Source organism: Rhinolophus ferrumequinum, chromosome 4 (assembly GCF_004115265.2).
Source record: "Rhinolophus ferrumequinum isolate MPI-CBG mRhiFer1 chromosome 4, mRhiFer1_v1.p, whole genome shotgun sequence".
Taxonomy (NCBI): Eukaryota; Metazoa; Chordata; class Mammalia; order Chiroptera; family Rhinolophidae; genus Rhinolophus; species Rhinolophus ferrumequinum.
The window spans coordinates 92,779,609-92,802,237 of record NC_046287.1 but is presented as its reverse complement, the minus strand read 5'-3'; the positions used below and the strand labels follow the sequence as shown (position 1 = coordinate 92,802,237).

The following is a 22,629-nucleotide window of genomic DNA, read 5'->3' as shown; positions in this document are numbered from 1 at the left end:
CTCACCCATGTGTTCCTTTATGCACAAAATACAAATTTAGAAAACAAATTAGGGGGTTATTTGATTGACAAAAGGTTCTTAACTTATGAAAGAATTCACTCTGGGATACTTTAAGCATACTGTAAACCCCTCTGGGCCCCCACCCCCACTCGGTGTGGTTCCTGGAACTACAGCCATGCATCACTGGGAGCTTGTCAGGAATGCAGGTTCTTCAGCCCAGCCCCAGATCGAGTGGATCAAAATCTGCATTTATACGAATTGCCACATGGTTTGTATGAACATTAAAGTGAAGCAGCATTTTTCTAGCCTATTGTCAGATACAAATAATATTTTGCAAAGACCCTGTTTACAGCTATTTCTAAGAGCATCCCCTACAAGCCAAATGAAAGACACCCCTCTAAATCGACAGTGAAAACACAAGTAGGACAACATCACTAACTTCTTAAATACTCAGTTCCACACGAAATATCAAGAACCATAGGATGGCCACGGGCTTGAAAATTAATCTGGGGAACGTAATTTGGTGGTTACCAGAAGGTAAAGGGGTTGGGGGGTGGGGGATGAGGGTGAGGGGGATCAGATGTATGGTGATGGAAGGGGAGCTGACTCTGGGTGGTGAACACACAATGTGATTTATGGATGATGTGATACAGAATTGCACACCTGAAATCTATGTAATTTTACTAACAATTGTCACCCCAATAAATTAAAAATAAATTTAAAAAAAAAAAAAAGAACTACAAAATTCTAAATGTTAGGTTAAAACAAAAAAATAACGTATTCTAGTTACCGGGATGATAAAACATTTACTCGATGGTACTGAGGAATGCCGGAGTTAAAATGCAAAGCCATGCTGTCTGTCCCTTAAAACACTTGCAAAAGAGCAGGCTAGCACATTTTGTTTTGGTTTGGTTTTGATTTGTTTTGTTTCAGGGTAATAGGAAATACTCTTGGAAAACAGCTACATTTAGCTGTTCTTCTGCAAAGTTACCTCCATTAGGCATTGATAGCACTAAATGACTATCAGCTGTGGCTGCTACAGGTCGGCCATTCTGGGTCCCTGGGGCTTCTGTGGCATGATAAGGCGGGGGTGGTGTGTCAACTAAAAGAAAGCAGTAAAACAAAGGCATGTCAAACTGATAAACTACACAAAGACACTCTGATCCAACCTTTTAGGCCATTAAACTCCTGGGTTTGGTGGACAGTGTTTTTGCTAGAGAGACCAGTAACATAATAAGTAAGAGTATTATGAAGTGACATAGTGAGTGTCCTACAGAAGTGCGTTGTCCTAAGCTCCTCACTAAAGGGTTGATTAGTTTTCCCTGTGACTTATGAATTAGTATTGAGTTCAAATGGCTTCAGGATCAGATTTTCAAATCTAGGAGCTCTTCTCCTAGCTTTTCTCAAGAGCAGAAGAGTCTGTCATCTGGCTTTCAAAACAGAGAAAGCTAAACCTTCTTTGAAATGAGCTAAATTTTCAGTTCCTCTGTTGCCATGGATTGTATAATACAATGGCCACGGGGATGTTCTGTCTCTGAGATGGTTCAAAACGTGCCCCCAAAATACAGAACAGCCGAAACCTGGTTATAACCTTGAACCCAAGGCACGCTGAGCAGGGCTCTTCTCCCCAGATATCGGTTGTATGATTAGATAGTGATCATGGTTAGAAAAATGGCATGCCTTCAAGTACATAATATCTTATCAGAAATGAATTCGTAACACAATGAAAACTCCTGAGGCAGAAGGAAAGCTCTTTAGTGAGGACCTCAGAAGAACTGATTCTTTCTGTATACATTCCCAATGTCAGTTTGGAATGGCCTCATCATATTAGCAGTGGACTTCAACAGCATAAAAGCTTGAATCAGTCTGCCTTTGTTGACTTGTCCATTCAAGTAGTTCTCACACGCAAGTGTGCATAAAAACCGCCAGTGGAACTTGTGAAAAATGCAGATTGCTGGCCTCACCCCCAGAAATGCTGAATCTATAGATCAGGGGTTGGATGTAGCCAGGTATGTTTTAACAGGCACTGAGCTGCTCCGCTGACCACACCTCATAAGCATGATAAGGCATTTCCATGTGAGAAAATGAGCTATAACCCTGGTGAAAAAGATGTAAAGCAAGGTGACCCTTTTGCAGGTCCTGGGGTAAATCTATCTATAAAATGAACGGTCTGAATACAGAGTTACTATATGATTCAGCAGTTCCACTCCCAGGCATATTCCCAAAGGAGTTAGAAGCAGGGACTCAGGTACTTGCACGTCAATGTTCATAGCTGCATTACAGTAGCCAAAAGGGGGAAACAACGCAAATATCCATAAACTAATAAATAGATTTTTTTAAATGTGGTATATCCATGTAAAGGAATATAATATTGTTCAGTTAAAGAAATGAAGTATCTGATAGGTGTTCCGACATGGATAAACTGGGAAAACACTGTGCTAAGTTAAATTAGCCAGACACAAAAGCACAAGTATGGCATGATTCCATTTCCATGAGCTGCCTTAGAAGAGGCAGATTCATAGAGACAGAAAGTGGATTAGAGGTTACCAGGGGCTGGAAGGAGGCAGGGAATGGGGAACTACTGCTTAATGGGTAGAGTCTCTGGGGTGATGGAAAAAAATTGGAAATAGGTAGTGGCGATGGTTGCATAAAACTGTGAATGTACTTAAAGGATGGTACACTTAAAAAAGATTAAAATGGCAAATTTTGTGTGATGTATATTTTATCACAACTTTAAAAATGTAATATCATACACAAAAAACCATTGAATTGCACACTTTAAATGGATGAATTGCATGACATGTGGATTATATTTCAATAAAGTTGTTTTAAAAAGTTTAAGACGCTGAACCAGTTAATCTCAAAAGTTCCTTCTCGTCTTTTTTTATCCAGAGATCTGTTATTCAGGTTGGACTTTTGCTGTTAATCATTCAGAGAAGAATTATTTTCTTTGAAATTAAAAGGGCTATTCCCACCGTGAGAGACTAACCAGCTTCAGCATAGCGCTGGGATCTGTCCTTCATGGGAGGGGAGAGGGAAGAAAGCCACCAAACTGTTAGTTTAACCAGTACAGGAACACAAAGTCAGTACAGGAAATCTTCATAGCACAAATGGGTTTTAAGTAAATACAGAGGGTGCCAAAAAAAATGTATATGCATTTTAAGAAAGGAAAAAACTATTAAAATTGTCGTACTCAAGATACACCGATAACAAAAGATGAATACAAGTCACGTTTCACTTCTGCAATTACAAGAGGTGCTCAAAGTGGTTACCATCAGCGTAATTTTAATACAGTTTTTTCCTTTCTTAAAATGTGTATATATATATTTTTGGCACCCTCTGTATGTACTGTGCGACATAATTATCCTCTTGTCCCTTAACTAGGGCTCTGTCCTCAAATGAGTTCTCTATTGTGTCCCTTTCTCACTGAGTTCAGCCACTTGCAAGACTTCAACCGTCTCCTCCGCTCTGTGTGAATGACCCCTGGGCCACATGTCAGCCGTCATCCCCACATCAAGTCCTGGTCATTCTACCTTCTCAAATTCAATGCCTTCTTTCCATCCCCACATCCCTTCTTGAGTTCAAGTCCTTATAATGAACAGTCTGGACTGCTACAGCCTTTATCACACTTTGTTATTTATGACTGTTCTCAATAGTCATCGCCTCTGGAAGGTCAGAGACCACTGCTGGAATCAATCATCACTGTACCTCTAGCACTAGTACAGCGCCTGACACTTAGCAGGTGGTCTGTCATTACTTACTGACTCAATAAAACCAGTATCTATGACTCAGAGATCTACTTCCAAGTTCCAAATGCCTGTGTAATCACCTAATGAGCACCTTCCGCATTTTAGGCTCTGTGCTAGACATACAGGAGAAGACAACTGACAGCTGAATGGAGAAAGCAGACACAAGAAATTATATAATAGTGTGATAAGTTTAACAGTAGATGTATATGTAAAACAGTACATGTACTGCTGAGCGGGCAAAAGGAAGAACTGAATTAACTCTAAAAGCAAGGGGCAACTCTTTCTTTGTCTTCCCACATTTTATGAGTTGAGGACAGGGACGATTTTTATTAATCTTTTCATTTTCCTTTCAGCACCGTAAGGCAATGCTTGCATGTAGTGAGAGTTCAATGAATATCTGTGAAATAAGTGACTATATGAAGAAATGAATGAGGCAGATCACCAAATACATGTCTGCATGCTTTCAGGAATTTGATAGCTCAGGATATTATTTATCTCACCCCCATGAGGTACACAGGATCTTTTTTTCATTCTCTAACTTATACCCACTTTATACGTGTGGTGTTCCATGCATTTATCACAATGGGCTTGGTTCGCCTTCTCCCTTCCACACACTTTTTCAGTTCAGCAAGTATGGATTGTCTAGGTCTACCCTCAAGAAGCTGTGCTGGCGTCCCACAGCGAAAACGGGGAATGCACAGGCTGGAGCTGGGGACTCCCTCTGCCCCACGGACACACACGCACACATCTTTGGTTGGTAGGGGCTCCCTTTGATTGTTGAAAGAGGCAGCCAAAGAAAAGGCCTCGCATTGATCCTTCACACTGCTTGCTCTCGGGCCAAGTCTTCCTGCTCGGCTTAGAGAAGTCTTTTATATAATATTATTGCCATTGCCTTTTTTTAAAAAAAATAAATCCCTGGAAATTCCCAGGATGGATGCTGTTCAAATCCATTTCGGTTCAGAGAACTTCTAGAGGATCACAACCAGAAAGCAGAGCAAAGACATGGAGCTCCAGAGCATGGCTCCAGAGTGGGGAAAGCCCTGTTCATCTCAGGCTGGGCAGGGTCCAGGGGCCCACAGGAGCTTGCCGCGTGAACGCTCAAGCCCTGTATGAACGTGAGGTACAGTGTTTATAAGCATGACGGTCACACCATAGATAACTGCTGTGTTCCATGTGGATTGGCAGCTCGTACTGACCTGAGTGCTGATAAGGACTGTCTGGCGCAGAAGGGCTTCCTGGGGAGTGAGGGTAGCTGGCTGTGCACGGGGACTGCGGGAACGCTGGCCCCGGTGAGGGAGGGAATGCAGAGCACGGAGGCTGCTGGAAAGAATCAGGGTAGGTGGCATTGTGCGGCATGAGTGGCTCACTGTGGAGGGAGGCACTGCGGAACTTGGCCAGAAGGCTGAGCTGGGGGTTATATTCGCTGTGTCTTGGCACCAGTACAGGCGGCAGCACTAGGACGAGAAAGGGAAGAGCAGGTTAGCTGTGAATGTTGGCTGTCGGCACAAAACAGTGGAAACTTGCTGGTTTTTGTCTGTCCATTTTCGATGATAAAACTCCCGTGTTCCTTTGGGACGTGCGGCTTCACCATTCTTTGCGCTGACTGTGAAATGGTCAATTAAGGTCTTACCATCTCTTCCCAAAAAGTGAGCTTGTGAATGAAGCTAAGACAATGGTTTCTGTCCTTGCAGTCTGAATCTTAAGCAGAATGTCACAATTAGCAAACAATTTAAAGGAGAATCATTCTGATGTCAGCACTCTAATGAGAAAGTGCCTATTCATTCCTACCACAGAAATTACCAGAGCTGCCCTATACCTTTCTGATGACCTAATTGCTCACGTCTTCCTTTGATTCTGCCAATAAAGTGTTTAGTGTTTTTTAAAAAGGCAAAATAGGTTTCAATAAAACCCTAAGTGATGCCCAAAATATTTTTCCTTCAGAGACCATGATGAATTATTCAGATGACCAAACTAAAATTTTGGCTCAGTAGTATTGCTAAAGCAAAAACATTCTTTGGGGTGGCCGGTTAGCTCAGTTGGTTGGAGCGTGGTGCTGATAACACCAAGGTTGCTGGTTTAATCCCCGCATGGGCCACTGTGAGCTGCACCCTCCTTACAAAAAAAAAAAGAAAAAAGAAAAAAAAAGAAAGGAAAACATTCTACCTGTCTTTACCAGAAAGATTTAAAGGAAACTAAAGGTTATTAAGTAGAAAATAAACAGTGAGGAATAATAAAAGTGAATAAATAAAAGGTAAGCAGCAATACAGAATGTATAAAGAAAGCCTGTTCATTTTATTATGTTCCTTCTGGGTTTCACAGTTTAAAAAGAACATGAGTTCTTTTTAACGTGAGTTTTCTCGATCATAATTCTATACAAAAACTTAGGAATGGGTGCACTTCTCAAGGTCAAGCATTGTCCAGACATTCATAGCTTCTATTGTCTTCTAATGTGTCACAATGCCTGGCAGAAAGAAGGTATTCCATAAGTGTTGTTGAGGTGCAACCTATGATCAATGTAAGTGCAGACAGAGATGCAGAGAAAACAGGAGGAGGGAGTGATCAAAGAAATAGCTGAGGAATATTTCCCAGAACTGTAGAAGGATCTATGTCATCAGATTGAAGAGAGCCAGAGTGCACAGTCCAATTAATGAAAGAAGATCCAAACCTAGTCATACCATCTTGAATTTCAAACATCAGGACAACTGGAATATTCTAAAGGCTCCCAGCGGATCACCTCAAAGTCACCTACAAAGAAATGAGAATCGAACAGACTTACGACTTTCCATCAGCAATGCTGGAAGCTAGAATGCAATGGACCAGTGCTCTTCTAAGGGAAAATAATTCTTATCCCCAAATCCCACAATGGAGACCAATAGAATTGCCAAAAAATAATATAAACTATAAATCAAAATACAAATATTAAGGTTTGAGAAGAGGAAGAAAGCAATATACATTAGCTAAATCCTCATCTTTTATGTTAGAGAGTCAATGAAATTATCTAACGGTGATATAAATTTGGAAACAGATGTATAAGCATATTATCTAGAGTTACATCCATGATTTTTAGTAATAATAAAGGGAACTAGGACAAGGACAAAACAAGAATGATTAAAAGAGGTTGTTCCTCGAGATGGATACGGTAGCTCTTGTTTTCAATCACACTATTGATTTCTTAACACATGCAAGTACTGATAAAAAAATTTCATAAAAAGTTGTGAAGTAAACAGACAACAATAATATCAACCACAAAGTCTACCATTTACCTACCATAATACATTTATCTCTTTCTTAACAAGCAATAATTTTCAGTTCTACGTGTAGAAAATAAACTCAAACAAGCAAATGAAAAGTTTCAAACAAAACCACGACAAGGGAGAGTAGCAGAGAAACAAACGATTTCTTCCTCCTTTAAAAGTCGGTATCTGTATAGACTGCCTATGACATTAGAGAATAAACACTCAACATCGCCATGCAAAAATTACCTGGACAATAAGCCTCTGAATTTCCTTTTATGTACCCTATAAATATGCAGGAATAAAAAGATGAGTTGCCTCATGAAGAGTCTGAAAGTGAGGGGCTGACTGTAAATGATACATGGCTTCTTTTCAATAACACTTCATCACAATGTTAATAAAGTTCGAATGAACAATCATTTTCCTTTTTTTGGATGAACAGGAATTTGAATAATCTCTGTGACTTCAGTTTTAATATGAGATATCTACAGTGTATTCCTACCATTGATAAACATGCTGCCGCACACCCTCCTGAATGCAGACTTCTATTTCTTCTGCATTCTGCAGAACTGAGGCACCAAAGAAGGGAAAGAATATGTTTTTCGTTATTGAGACAAAGATCTTGATAATATATTTTTACCATCTGGGTAAAACCAAAGGCAATGAATATTTGTAAAGAAAACTGATGGTATCTTCCTGATAGTAATTTGGCCAGGCTGACTCAGTTACCTTAGATCTGCACTGATCATATTTTTAAATCCTTTTGCTCGGAACATAGCTGTCTTAGTCCATTTGGGCTGCCATAACAGAAACACCTGAGACTGGTAGCTTATAAACAACAGGAATGTGTTTCTCACAGTCCTGGATGCTGCGTGGTGGGGTTTGGGTGGGAGCCCTCCTCCGGGTTGCAGATTCCCATCTTCTCACTGTGTCCTCACATAGTGGACGGTGGACAGTGGATGGGCCAGGTACCCCATCTGGGGTCTGTTTGTAAGGGCACTAATCCCATTCATGAGGGACTGTCCTAATGACCTAATCACCTCCCAAAGGCCCCGCCTGCTAATAACATCACCTTAGGCATATTGTTTTCAACACATGTACTTTGGGAGGACACAGGCATTTAATCTATAGGAGTAACTACCCTTAATTACTAAATTCTGTTTCCACATCTCACCTGCTGCTTGCAGATATGACTCAGTGAGCTTACAGACATTTATTCAGTTGTATGCCTCCTTTTAAATACCACACTACCTTAATAGGTAAGTGTTACATAGGGGAAAATAGTGGAAGGAGTTACTGCGTATATGTGTGGGTGAAAGACAGAGCTGAAGAAAGCTTCTGTATTTTTCAAATATCATGTGGTTTTGACAGAATATGAGGATTCTGCATAAATGAGAAATTACACTCCTGATATCACCTTCAGTCACGTGGAGTGAAACCATTCATTATGTGCCACGAAAACATTTGTGCACAGCTTCTACCAGACCTGTACCACACAGAGTGGCCTGAAGACAAGTGACACTTCACCAACTGTTGGGTACCAGTCTATGACAGTACAAGTATTGAAACTGAGAATTAATGGTTAGAAACTTTAACAGAAATTTGACAGAGTGATTTTATATCTGTTGAAATGAATAACAAAAAAAGAAATGTATTTTGTAAGTCTTTTTAAAATTTTATTTGCCTAGTAAAAGTTCAATTTTTGAAGGATTGGAGATTTAAAAAATAAAGCTGGTCCTTCACAGATAGTTTGAGAAGGACTGAAATATATTATTTAAGTGTTTATGAGTAAAAAGAAAATCAGAATGCCGCTTCCATGTTCCTAAAATGCGAGGTCAAAACGTGAGAGCTTTCACAGGCAAAACATAAGCTTTCCAATAACTGGAGACCCAGCAGACTTGCTTAACATTGACGCCTTCATTGTTCTCAAAATACAGAGGGTGCCAAAAAAATGTATACACATTTTTAAGAAAGGAAAACCTTATTAAAATTTTAATACTCAATATTTGCAAATAACTAAGATGAATACAAGTCATGTGTATACATTTTTTGGGGCACCCCTGGTATTTACTTTAAATATGGCCAAAAAAGTTACACATAAAATTCATTTTTCTATTAAAAAAAGTCAAGTTAGGAATTTAAAAACCTGTGTGGCTTAAATATTATCTTAAAAATGCAATCTTTACCCATCTTTCATTTTGGGAACCCAAACCTAAACTCTAATGATATGAAATCTACCTGCCATACATAAAAACATTTACACTTTCATTCCTAAAAGAATCTTACATAGTATGAAAAACTAAAATATCAAACAATCCTTTAAAATTAGGTTTTCAGGTGTTCAAAGGGAAACTCAGATACATTTTACAAGATACTTTTTACCACGATACTACTCAGGAAGAGAGATGTGATTTCTTAATGAACATTTTTCTCACTGGGTGTATTTTTTTTTTAATGCTTAATAGAACTCCAATCTTTACAACAAAAAAAGAATCAAGTCGTTTCTGTCATAAACTCAGACACTGAAGACTTTTTTCTTTTTTTCAAGTATGAAAGACTGCCCGGAGAGAAGCAGGAAAGAAGGGAAGAAAGCAAAGACCTACACAATCTGGGGAAAATGTATCAGACTCACCAGGAGAGTGGGGCTTTCTCATCACAGTTTCGCACAGGGACTCAATCCCGGGATGAAGTAACTGAGAGGCACTCACACCCAGGCAGGTGACTTCCTAGACAACAGTTTTACAACATGATGGCTAGATGGGAGCCTGAAAAGTTGCCCCGCTAAGCCTGTCATAGGCGGGCACGAAGCCCTGCTGGAAGGTTAACTGAAGCCTGGAGCCCCGCGGCAGGTTGCACTCCTACCAAAGCCGTCTCCTTAGAACCGTCTGAATGGAAGTGGCCATTTCCCTAACTCCGGTTGGCCCTTAGGTCTCCTGGAATGAGGCCGATGGCCAACCAGGGAAGCTCCCATAACAACTGTATCCCTACAGCCACAGCAACACGCCATCCAAAGAGAAATGCAATCAAACTGCTACATACAGAAGAGTGTGAAGGAATGAAGATCAATACCAGACTTCTCCAAAAGGGGAGGCTGGGGGAACTGTATGTATGTCTGCACATGCACATGCAGCTGGGGATGTGAAGAGTTTCAGGACATTACTTTCCTATATTTAAAGCTACATTGAAGAACAACTACCGGTCGTCCTCCAACCTCCATTGCTTTCAGTCCTCAGAGGATTTCCAGCAACTCTTTCACTGGCTGTTTGCAGACCCAAAAATGAGATGCCTCCACTTACCTGAGCTTGGGGAAAGTGACAGCCAAGAAACCTTGTCTATTTTAGTTCAGCTCAGTTCAGTTGAGTTGAGGGAGAGGAGTCAGGGAAGAGGATGTTGACTGTTTACAGTTAATCATCTGAGGCCACATTACGACCTTCAAAGACCCCAGAACTGGAAAAACATGATGATGATGACTCCAAAACACATCAAAATAAAACTGAAGTTTTCAAAAATCACACAGACCTTGCAAGTATACTGAATGAAAATTCTTCTTTCTAGATTTTTCTAACTATAGAATTTGGGATTAGTCCCTAAAAATTGAACCTCCCCTCCCCACCTCTCTCTCTCTGGGGCGGCGTGCTTGTCTGGCTTGTAACCCGTCACTCTCCATCAACTGGGACAGATCTCGTTAACTTTTACAATAAACCACGATATCGCGAAGAAAACTCACCTGGTGTCTCCACCCGGCGGTAGTGGTAGGGGTTAATGCACACCTCTTTCTGCTTGGAGCCGAAGGGGAACTCACAGCACTCCAGGGGCTTCAACTCATGGTGAGACTGGAGGTCAGGCCAACGCCACACTCGGCAATAAATAACATGAGGCAAACCCTTGCGGTGGGATACCTGCAGCCGCCCGTCCAGGGACCGGGGAATCGTAACACATTTGCTGGGCTGCCCTGGACAGCTGAGGGCCCTCTCCAGCTCGTCCATGGCTCCTTTCTTCTTCTTTAGCTTCTTCACTAGAGAGTCTACTGCCTTCTCTGCCCACTTTTCCTCTTCATCTCCTTGCTTCCAGCCTAGCAGTCTCTTCACTGCCGGGCTGGTGAAGGAGAAGAGGGAGCTGATGGGCGTGCTGGAGTGCATAAGAGGTGGACAGCAGGCGTCCGCTGCACACAGCGACTGCACAGACAGCCCTTCACTGCCTGCAGGGCTAATGGGAAATGAGCAGCAGGTAACTCTCCAGGGATGTCATAGGTCCCCCTTTTCTTCTGGTAGTGACCGTGACTGTCTTGGGGTGGGAAGCGTGCTGACTTTCTCCTAAGCCCTGGAATGGACTGGCCAGCTCTGAAACACAAGACAAGACTTCAATCAGCTTACTCAGGATAATTTTCAGAAAAGGTTACAGTTGAACGTAAGGGAGAAAATATTCTTCAAGTGTTTTAGACCTGAAAACTCTTCCCTCTCCTTTATTCCCTAGACCCAAGTCTTAGTGTTTCTGCTTTCAAAATTTCTTTCAGATTTTGAAACTTTCCATTTCCACTAATATCTGAGGTACGGCCCACCTCTCCACTAACCTAGATTACTGCAATAACCTCTAAAGTAGCTTCTCTCTTCCAATTCTAATCCATTTACTCCCAAATACAACTTTTAATAGGTCATTCTCCTATTTAAGAAATTACAGTGTCTCCTTGTTTTCCCAAATACAGATTTCTCTGCCTCTGTCTCTAAGGCCTCCAAAATCTTTCCTCAACATATTCATGCTTCTCCCTCTCTCATTTATAGTTTGCATAAGTAATCCATCTTCATTGTAGAAAATACATATAAATGAAAAAAACATTAGGATCGCTAATGATCTCACCACTCATATGTTCTTCCAAACTACTTTATAGACAGCGGTTCTCAATGTGTGACCCAAGGACCCCTCCTGGAGTCCTGGAGTCCCTTTCATGGGGGCTGCAAGTTCCTCTCTTTCTCAACTACATATCTGTGTGTGCTAGATTTTCCTCATGTACTTCAACCCAACAACATATCACAACAGATTGTACGCAGGAGTGAGTATGAGAATCCAAGTGCCATCTATCAAACCAGGCATCAAAGAAATTTGCAAAGACAGAAAACAATAACTCTTCTCACTGGATTTTTTGAAAAATACAGCTTTTTAAATAAAAATATGTTCCTGTTAGTATATGTTTATTATTATCTTTTAATGAATCAAGAAATATTTTTAAATTTCTCAGTTTTAGTTCCTAAAATCGTAAAAATTGATAGATATAAGCCACATAAGCCTTAAAGGTTCTTCGGAGTGCTCAGTAATTCTTAAAAGTGGGAAGAGGTCGTAAGACCGAAGTTTAAGAACTGCTTTTGTAGAAGTTACACAAAGTCACATACATAAATGCGTGCACAGAAAGTACTGCTGTCACATTTGTTATCCTGCCTGAAAATCCACTGAACTCTTCTTTGCCCTCTTGTCCCAAAGAGACATTCTTTCCTAGTTATTCAACGGTCCAATTTAAATTTCCTCGGGTAGAATTGCACTTCCTCTTCTGTGAAAATAGTTGGCTTCAACAAAACCCTCTCTTCCCGGATTTTAGAAACCAGCTACCTTATTAATGTTTAAAGTGGCTGTTGATAACATTTTGAAGCAAGCTGACTCATTTTCATACCTTGCCATCAATCTAGCTCATAATCTCCAACTACTGCTGTTTAATATGCATTAAATATAATTTTCTCCTACGCTTCCCTAGAGGCAAAAACTGCATCTTTCTGAGTCCAATTATATAAACGTCTTTGAACAAAGGTGTTATATGCACCTCTGCTACAGTGATCACGACCAGGCACCTGATGCGAGGAGGAGGGAAGCCTGGGTACACAAAAATTGATGACATTTAATACATATGAAGCAACACATCATTTTATTTAGCATTAAAAAGAGGTAAACTATGGTGAAAAGGAGAGTTGAGGGCTTGATAGCTTTTCTTTTTTACTTGGCAGTTTGACTTACACTCAGTTTTATTTGGAAAGGTTGATTTTGTGGCTTAACAACCACGAATTAATAAAGTATAGCTAAGTCACTGTGTTCAAGTTCTGTTTACTTAATCTAGACAGGCTACCTCAAAGCAATGGTTGCAGAGGGTTGGGAGCCTTAAGGAGGAGAAGTAGCATGACACAGAATCATCTAAATTCCAACAGCACTTTGAATTCTGCTTAGTTTTACATGGGATTTGTTATTAGTAAATTGTAGCATAAATCTTCAAGCTTAGATCCGTGGTAGAAAAGGGCTTTTTATAAAAATGTTCAGCAATGTTAAACTAACTATACCTTTTAAAAACTTTGGCTCCATGAAACAAAGAACAGTTCTCTAAACTAGAGTTTGTTGTTGTTGTTTCATAGCTATGCAAATTGATTTATCGGAAGACAATACTTTTGTAAAAATAACAAAATACGCTATATGGCAGTGTAGCTAACAAAGAAAGAATAACTATTATTTCATTAAAATTTTTTATTCGGAAGTTATATATTCTGTGTGTGTATACATGTGCATGTGTCAAGATCACAATGCAAAATGTACTTATTATTAGGAGTTACAACCAAAAAAAGTTTGAAAAGCACTACCCTAACCCATACAGTTCCTCACACTGTGTCTGTTTGAGGTTCACCTCAATGAGTGACTTTCAGAGGCCGCCATCCTTCTTTGTCCCTTGAAGAAATCCCAACCCCAGTTTACCTTTGAACAACAAGGGGAACAGGGGCACCAACCCCCATCCCCAGTCAAAAACTCTGTAAATAAATCTTGATTCCTAAAAACTTAATAACCCTCAGTATCCACGGGCAATTGGTTCCAAGACATTCCAACCCCCACACGGATACCAAAATCCATGAATGATCAAGTCCCCTACATTAAAAAATGGCATAAATCAATACATACAGTTGGCCTTATGCATCAGAGAACTTCCAACCACAGACTGAAAACAGTACAGGTATTTATTGAAAAAAGTCCGTGGATATGTGGACCTGCGTAATTCAAACCCATTTTACTCAAGGGTCAACTGTATTCAAGAACCCAGGGTCTGAGAAACTTTGCCTCTGCCATCTGATCTCACTGCCACATTTCAAATCTTTGTAAGTTTCACAATGGCTCCAAAACTATGATTCTACTGCCACAAGACACAGCTCTTGTCCCCATACACAGGAGGGAGGCCCCAAGGAGTCAAATGTAGAATCTCAGAGTAACAAACACCAAATTCATAATAGTGGCCTCTAGGTAGGGAAGGAAGAGAATAGAAAATAACAATAAAGATGACTGGTGGGTACACAGATGTTCAAAACATTATTCTCTACTCTGGTTTGTAGGTTTGATAATAGTTTAAATAGAGAAAATAAACGTGAAAAATAAAAATGAATCAAAGATGGAATCTCACTATCACTAAGGTTTCAGGTTCTTGTGTATGTGAATAGTCCCTATTTGTCCTAGGGTGCAGCTTAAGGTTCATAAAGGTGATTCCATTCTCATTCCTATAATGTTTTAGCCACTAGAACAAAGGGCGCTTGTTCACCTCCAGCTGGCCATCACTCTGACATCAACTGTGCCGGCCCCACCCCGCCCAAGTTTGTTCAGTAGTATCAACCTGGCTCAGACAGCTTTCCACTGTCAGATAAGTTAAACGCCCATAGACTATATACTTTAACCTAGCATGACATCCTGAAAACACCGCTGCCCAGGCTCACCATAATAATTAAAAAAGAGCACTCTCAGAGATCATTAAAAATCAACTGTAGCAAAAATAGGAGGAGGGGATGTTGATATTGCTTGTAGTTACTCCATTCCTATAAAGTACAAAAATAGAACGAAACAAAATATATAGCAAGAGCTATGGAAGAGAGATGCAGGCGGTGGTCTAGGAGGAGTCCTCAGCCAATGCAGGGGGTTCTGGGAGAATTCCTGAATGACAACTGTGCTGTACTTGGAGGGATTTAAATCAGTTAAAAAAATAAACTAACTTGATGGACTACGAGAATTTTCTGATAATCTTTCATGGTTAAATTCTCACTTTTATAATAAAAGTATGAATGTATGTTACAGATCAACTGTGTGATCTTTAGCAAGTCATGTGGTCTCTCTGGGCCACCTCATTTCCTCAGCTGCAGATGAAGAGGGGCTGAGCTTCTCTGTGAGGGTCTGTCTGGGCAATGGTTCCACGACTCATGGTTGTTGGCTGTACCTGCCACATGGGATTGCATGACTCTCTCAGCTGCTGTTAATGCTACAATTGCCTCTATAAAACTTAGTTTACTAACCAAATTTAGAATTTGAAAGGAACATTTGCCAAACTAACACTTAATTCCCTTAAAGGACCAAAGTGTTTCCTTGACTTTTGCAACACTTTTGTACACCAGTAATTGATATGACAATAATAAGTGTTTTTAAAGTGTAAAAAGAGATCCCAAAGAAAGAATGTCCATCTAGAAAATAGTTGACTGTTATTATCACTACTGGCATGTACATACATATGTATTATTTTTTATTGCAGCACTGGTTTCTTGAAAGGAAACCAGGCTTAAACACACACACACACACACACACACACACACACATTTGATTAATTCAAATTGTTCTCACTTAAACTAGTCTGTTATCCCTACATATTCCAAATGAGTAGCAATCACAAGTTTGTATTGTAAGGTATAAATAACTACCTCATACATGTATGAGTTTAGTGGCATGCAGCTGGACAAACATAAAAATGGTAGCATGATTTCATATTCTGGGAAAGAGGCTTTTCTGGCTGTATTCAGAGATTACCTACAAACCTGTGAGAGGACAGTTTGCATTCACCAGTCTACCAGTGAGCATCTTGTTACAGGGTTGCTATCTTCTGCCCATAGTGCCAAAGAAAGATGACAGAGATGCATCTTTTAATAGGGACTCCATTCAAGAAGGACATGGTGAGATATCAGGGCATCTATGGACCTCTGAATTATCTGCTTATTTTGAGTGATTATGCATATATGGATTTTTCTAGCGAGATAATCATAGATATTTTTTTCAAATTCTTAAAAGAATCTGTTACCTCCAAAAGATTTTTTAAAAAAAAACCCACTGCATTAGAAAGAAGAGGAAAAGGAGAAAGTGACAGATAGAAGGAGAACAAGCTGAAGAAACCAAAGAATAGCTGACTATTAAAACTGAATAAATCAGTTATTGGACGAGTGCCTTAAAAAAAGAACTAGAGTCAGTGGATTCTGGTAAGATGGCAGAGAATAAAGCACCAGGAATCTGTCTCCTCACCAAGAAAACAGAAGAAGACAATAGTGCAGGAAATGAGGGACAAAAGCTATCGGGTACATATAAAACAAATAGCAAAATGGCAGAAGTCCCTCCTTATCATTAATTATTTTAAACCTAAATGGATTAAACTCTCCAAATAATAGACAGAGATTGGCAGAATGGGTAAAAGCCCATGATCCCACTATATTTTGTCAACAAGAGACTCACTTTAGAGCCAAAGACACAAATAGACTGAAAATGGAAGTATGGAAAAGATATTCCATGCAAACAGCAACCAAAAAAGAGCAGGGTGATTATACTAATATCAGACAAAATAGACTGTCAAAAAAAGGTTACAACACATAAAGAACATTATGTATTAATTAAAACCTCAATACAGCAAGAATATATAACAATTATAAACATTTATGCACTTCAGCCTGGCAAACATATATAGAGCAAAATTGACAGAACTGAAGGGAGAGACAGCACTACCAGAAGAATTGGAGACTTCAATATCCCACTCTCAATAATATACAGAACAGACAGAAGACAAGTAAGGAAATGGAAAACTTAAACAACACAATGAAACAACTATTTCTAATAGACATACACAGAACACTTTACCCAACAACAATAGCACACACATCATTTCAAGTGCACATGAGACATTTTCTGGGGTGGACCATATGTTACGCCACAAACTTAAGTCTCAACAGATTTATTTATTTAGTTAGTTAGTCAGTTATATTTTTAAATTTTTCTTGGGGAATATTGGGGAATAGTGTGTTTCTCCAGGGCCCATCAGCTCCAAGTCATTGTCCTTCAATCTAGTTGTGGAGGGCACAGCTCAGCTCCAAGTCCAGTCGCTGTTTTTAATTTTTAGTTGCAGGGGGCACAGCTCACCATCCCATGCGGGAATTGAACCAGCAGCCTTGTTGTTAAGTGCTCGCACTCTAACCAACTGAGCCATCCCACCACCCAAGTCTCAATAGACTTAAAAAGATAGTTTTCGTACAAAGTATCTTCTCCAATCACAATAGGATGAAGTTAGAAATCAACAACAGAAATAAAACTGGAAAATTTGCAAATTTGCAGAAATTAAACAATATACTCTTAAACAAGCAATAGATCACAGAAGAAATGACAAGAGAAATAAAAAAATACTTGGAGATAAATGAAAAAGAAAATACACCATACCAAAACTTATGAGATGCAGCAAAAGCAGTGTTAAGGGAGAAATTTATAGCTATAACCACTTACATTAAAAAATAAGAAAGACTTCAAATCAAAAACTTAACTTTACAAGTAAATAACTAGAAAAAATAACTAGAAAACAAAGAACAAACTAAACCCAAAGCTATGAGAAGGAAGGAAATAATAAAAATTAGAGCAGAGATAAATAAAACAGAACAGAAAAAATATTAATGAAACCCAGAGTTGGTTCTCTGAAAAGATCAACAAAATTGTCACACTTTTTGCTAGACAGACTAAGAAAAAAACTCAAATGACTCAAATCAGAAATGAAGGTGGCAAAATTGCTACCAATTCTACAGAAATAAAAAGGTTATAAGAGAGTACTATGAACAACTATATGCCAACAAATTGGATAACCTAGACAAAATGGACAAATTCCTAGAAACACAAAACCTACTAAGACTTAATAATAAAGAAATAGAATATCTTAACAGATTTATAACTAGTAAGGAGATTGAATAAGTAATCAAAAATCGCCCAACAAAGAAAAGCCCACGACCTGATGGCTACATAGGGAAATTCTACCAAACATTTAAAGAAGAATTGATACCAATCCTCAAACTTTTCCAAAAAATTGAAGAAGAGGGAACATTTCCTAACTCATTCTACAAAGCCAGCATTACCCTGAAATCGGAGCCAAACAAAAGCACTGTAAGAAAACTATAGACCAATATCCCTTATGAACATTGATGTAAAAATACTCAAGAAAATGCTAACAAGTTGAATTTAGCAGCATATTAAAGTTATTCACCATCACCAACTGGGATTTGTCCTGGAATGTAAAGATAATTCAACTTACAAAAATCAACGTAATAGACCACATTAACAGAATGAAGGGGGAAAAAAATCCAAAAAACACATTGTCATCTCAATTGATACAGAAAAAGCATTTGACAACATTTAACACCCTTTCAGGATAAACACTCAATAAACTAGGAATAAAAGGAAACTATCACTACATAATAAAAGCCATCTGTGAAAAATCCACAGGAAGCATCATATTCCATGGTGATACTGAAAGCTTTTCCTCTAAGATTAGGAACGAGGCTAAGATGCCCTCTTTTGCCACTTATGTTCAACATAACACTGACATTCTAGCCAGAACAATTAGGCAAGAAATACAAATAAAAGGCATAAAATTGGAAAGAAACAAGGGAAGTTATCTTTGTTTGTAGATTATGTGATCTTGTATGTAGAAAACCCTAATAAGTCCATGCAAAAAGAAACACTGTTAGAACTAATAACCAGAGTCAGCAAAGTAGAAGTATACAGTCAACGCACAAAAATCAGTTACATTTCTATGCACTAACAATGAACGATCTGAAAAGAACAGAACCAATACCATTTACAATAGCATCAAAAAACAAAAATATTTAGGAATTAACCAAAAAGGTGAGAGACTTCTACAATGAAAACTAGAGAACACTGGTGAAAGCAATAAGACATAAATAAATGGAGATACGACCCATGTTGCTGGATTACAAGACAATATTGTTAAGATGTCAATACCCAAAGTGATCTATAGATTCAGTGTAATCCTGACCAAAATCCCCATGAAGCTTTTTACAGAAATAGAAAACTCAGCCTAAAATTCATATGGAATCTCAAGAGACCCTGAATAGTCATAACAACCTTGAAAAATAAGAACAAAACAGGAGGACTGACACTTCCTGATTTCAAAACTTAACTACCAAGCTACAGTAGTCAAAACAGTGTGTTGCTGGCATACAGACAGACATCTAGACCAATGGAATAGAATAGAGAGCCCAGGAATAAACTCTCACAAATGATTTTTGACAGGGTACCAAAATCATTCAATGGGGGAAAGGACAATTTTTTCAACAAATGGTGCTGAGAAAATTGGATATCCACATGCAAAAGAACGAAGTTGGACCCTTATCTAACACCATATACAAAAATCAACTCAAAAATGCATCAAAGACTTAAATGTAAGACCTAAAACTATAAAACTCTTAGAAGAAAACATAGGGCAAAATTTCATGACATTGCATTTGGCAGTGCTTTCTCAGACATGACAACAAAGGCACAGGCAACAAAAGAAAAAATACACAAAGTGGACTTCATGAAATTTTAAAAAATTTGCTCACCAAAAGACACTATAGGGCGGCTGCTTGGCTCAGTGGGCTAGTGCGCAGTGCTCATAACACCAAGGTCGCCAGTTTGATTCCTACATAGGCCAGTGAGCTGTACCCTCCACAACTAGATTGAAAACAATTACTTTAGGCCGGTCCGGTGGCTCAGGCAGTTAGAGCTCCATGCTCCTAACTCCGAAGGCTGCCGGTTCGATTCCCACATGGGCCTGTGGGCTCTCAACCACAAGCTTGCCAGCTCGAGTCCTCAAGCCCCGCAAGGGATGGTGGACTCCACCCCCTGCAACTAAGATTGAACACGGCACCTTGAGCTAAGCTGCCGCTGAGCTCCCGGAGGGCTCAGTTGGTTGGAGCGCGTCCTCTCAACCACAAGGTTGCTGGTTCGACTCCCGCAAGGGATGGTGGGCTGCACCCCCTGCAACTAGCAACGGCAACTGGACCTGGAGCTGAGCTGCGCCCTCCACAACTAAGACTGAAAGGACAACAACTTGAAGCTGAAGGGCACCCTCCACAACTAAGATTGAAAGGACAACAACTTGACTTGGAAAAAAGTCCTGGAAGTACACACTGTTCCCCCAATAAAGTCCTGTTCCCCTTCCCCAATAAAATCTTAAAACAAAAAAAAAAAGAAAACAATGACTTTATTTGGAGCTGACAGGTCCTGGAAAAACACACTGTTCACCAACATTCCCCAACAACAACAAAAACAAAAATACACTATAACCGAGTAAAAAAGGCAACCCACAGAATGGGAGAACGTATTTGCAAATCATATGTCTGATAAGGGTTTAATATCCAGAATGTGTGGAGACCTGTAACTCAGTAACAAAAAATCAAACAACCTGATTTTAAAATGGGCAAAGTACTTAAATAGACATTTCACCAAAGAAAATATACAAATGACCAATAAGCACATGAAAAGATGCTCAATATCACTAATAATTAGGGAAGTGCAAATAATAACTACAGTGAGATACCACCTCACATCTATTAGGATGGCTATGATAAAAACAAACAAACAGAAAATAAAAAGATGTTGGCAAGGATGTAGAGAAACTGGAACCCTTGTGCACTGTTGGTGGAAACGTAAAATGGTGCAGCTGCTGTATGTGCAGCAGCATGGTGCAGGACGGCGGCTCCTCAAAAGACTAGTAATAGAATCTCTGTGTGATCCAGCAATGTCACTTCTGGGAACATACCCGAAAAAAACTGAAAGCAGAGACTTGAACAGATATTTGTACACCACTGTTCACAGCATCATTCACGATAGCCAAATGGTAGACACAACGCAAATGTCCGTCACTGCATGCTGGATAAGCAAACGTGATGTATACATACAATGGGGTATTACTCAGCCTTAACAGGGAAGGCAATTCTGAGACCTACTATAATATGAACGAACCCTGAAGACATTATGAGAAGTAAAGCAAGCCAGTCACAAAAGGACAAATGCTGTATGAGTGCACTTACTTGAGCTACCTTGGGTAGCCAAATCCAAAGAGACAGAAAGTAGAATGCTGGCTGCAAGGGGCTGGGGACGGGATGGTAGGTTACTATTTAATGGGAATAGTATTTAAGTTTCACAAGATGCAAAAAGCTGTAGAGATGGCTGGTGGGGCTGGCTGCGAACATTACGATGTTGCACCACATTACGAATATACAGTGGGTGCCACAAAAGTGTATACACATTTTAAGAAAGGAAAAAATCATATTAAAATTGTAATGCAATGAATGATGCTAGAATTCATTTTATCAACGCTATCTTTTGAGTGAATGTCATATTACACATTACTACGTCATTCAATGCAGCTTCAAAAAGTAATACATAGGTAACACCTCTTAAAGAGTATATGCATTTTTTTGGCGCCCCTTGTATTTAATACCACCGAACTATATACTTGAAATGCTTAAGATGATACATTTTGATACGTATATTTTACTACAATAAAATTTTTTTTTAAAGACTAGAGTTAATGGACATAATGAAAAACAAAGTAGAGATAAGAAAGGCTTTCGGCTAACATGGATTGAGCATTACCGTGGTAAATGTTTTCCTCACATTCACTCACTGAATCATCGCAACAACTCTGTGCGGTTATTAACGCTACATGTGAGGAAAGTGAGGCACAATGAAGTTAAATAAGTTGCCCAGGGTCACATAACTAGTAAGTGGTAGTGACAGGACTCAGACCCCAGCTCTCTGGCTCCAGACCCACAGCCTCAGCCACTGCGCCATAATCCTGCTTCCAAAGGAGATGAGAAGACAGCAGGAAGTAATGACTGCCTCCCTGTCATGCTGAGACTGAGAGCAAGAGAGCCCCCGAACTCAAACCTGGGTCTGAGCGATACGGAAATGCAGGATGACGGGGGGAGGGACATACATGGCAGGAAGTGGGATAGAAGCCCTGCAACGTCTCTTCAGTCTCCAAAATGTTATGATTCTAAAGGGGAATGCAGCCCAACTGAAGGACTGGCTCTCTGTTCTAACGGAAGGGATTCACCAAAGGCAGGCCTCGCTTATGAGACAGCATTCACTCACATTCAACAACGTTACCTCGCTCACCACTAAGGTACTACCTAGTGTTGAGCAAAACAGACATAGTCCTTGCCCTCAGAGTCTTGAACAAGCAAATAGTAACATACTATGGAGTAGTAGGCAGTAAACAAACATGGCATTGGCATAGGGACAAGCAGGGAAGAAGGATCTCCTTGGACCTACTAGTGAAGAACTCGTTGAGGAGGTAACAATTAAACCAGCAGGAAGAGAACGTGCCAACCCCTTCAGAAGCTTTGGAATGAGAATGCCAGGCAAAAGTTCTAAGAGGGTGGCGTAGAGATGGGGAGAATTTGGTGCGTTTTGGTAACCGAAGAAAAGCCTGTATGGACAAGGAAGTAGGCAAGGAGGTGAGTAGCTGGAAGGGTGGGCTGGAGGCAGTTCACGCTGGACCTTGCAGGCAAAATGTGGAAAATGGATTTTATTTTAAGTGTAGAAGGGAACCTTTGAATGGGTTTTAAAAG

At 39.7% G+C, this 22,629-nt stretch overlaps 1 protein-coding gene across 4 annotated transcripts in view; it reads right to left on the bottom strand.

Annotated features, from left to right (window-relative positions):
- Positions 1 to 22,629, bottom strand: part of SMAD9 (SMAD family member 9) — an 83,170-nt gene that overhangs the window by 20,680 nt on the left and 39,861 nt on the right. For 3 of the 4 annotated variants that reach the window (XM_033104772.1, XM_033104770.1, XM_033104771.1), the window contains exons 3-5: positions 10,710 to 11,322; positions 4,946 to 5,203; positions 992 to 1,102 (exon numbers count right to left, since the gene is read on the bottom strand). In XM_033104772.1, coding sequence (XP_032960663.1) covers positions 992 to 1,102; positions 4,946 to 5,203; positions 10,710 to 11,121 — 781 coding nt within the window. In that variant the 5' untranslated portion in view covers positions 11,122 to 11,322. The remainder of the gene's footprint in view (positions 1 to 991; positions 1,103 to 4,945; positions 5,204 to 10,709; positions 11,323 to 22,629) is intronic. The other variant, XM_033104773.1, reaches the window with a different exon arrangement.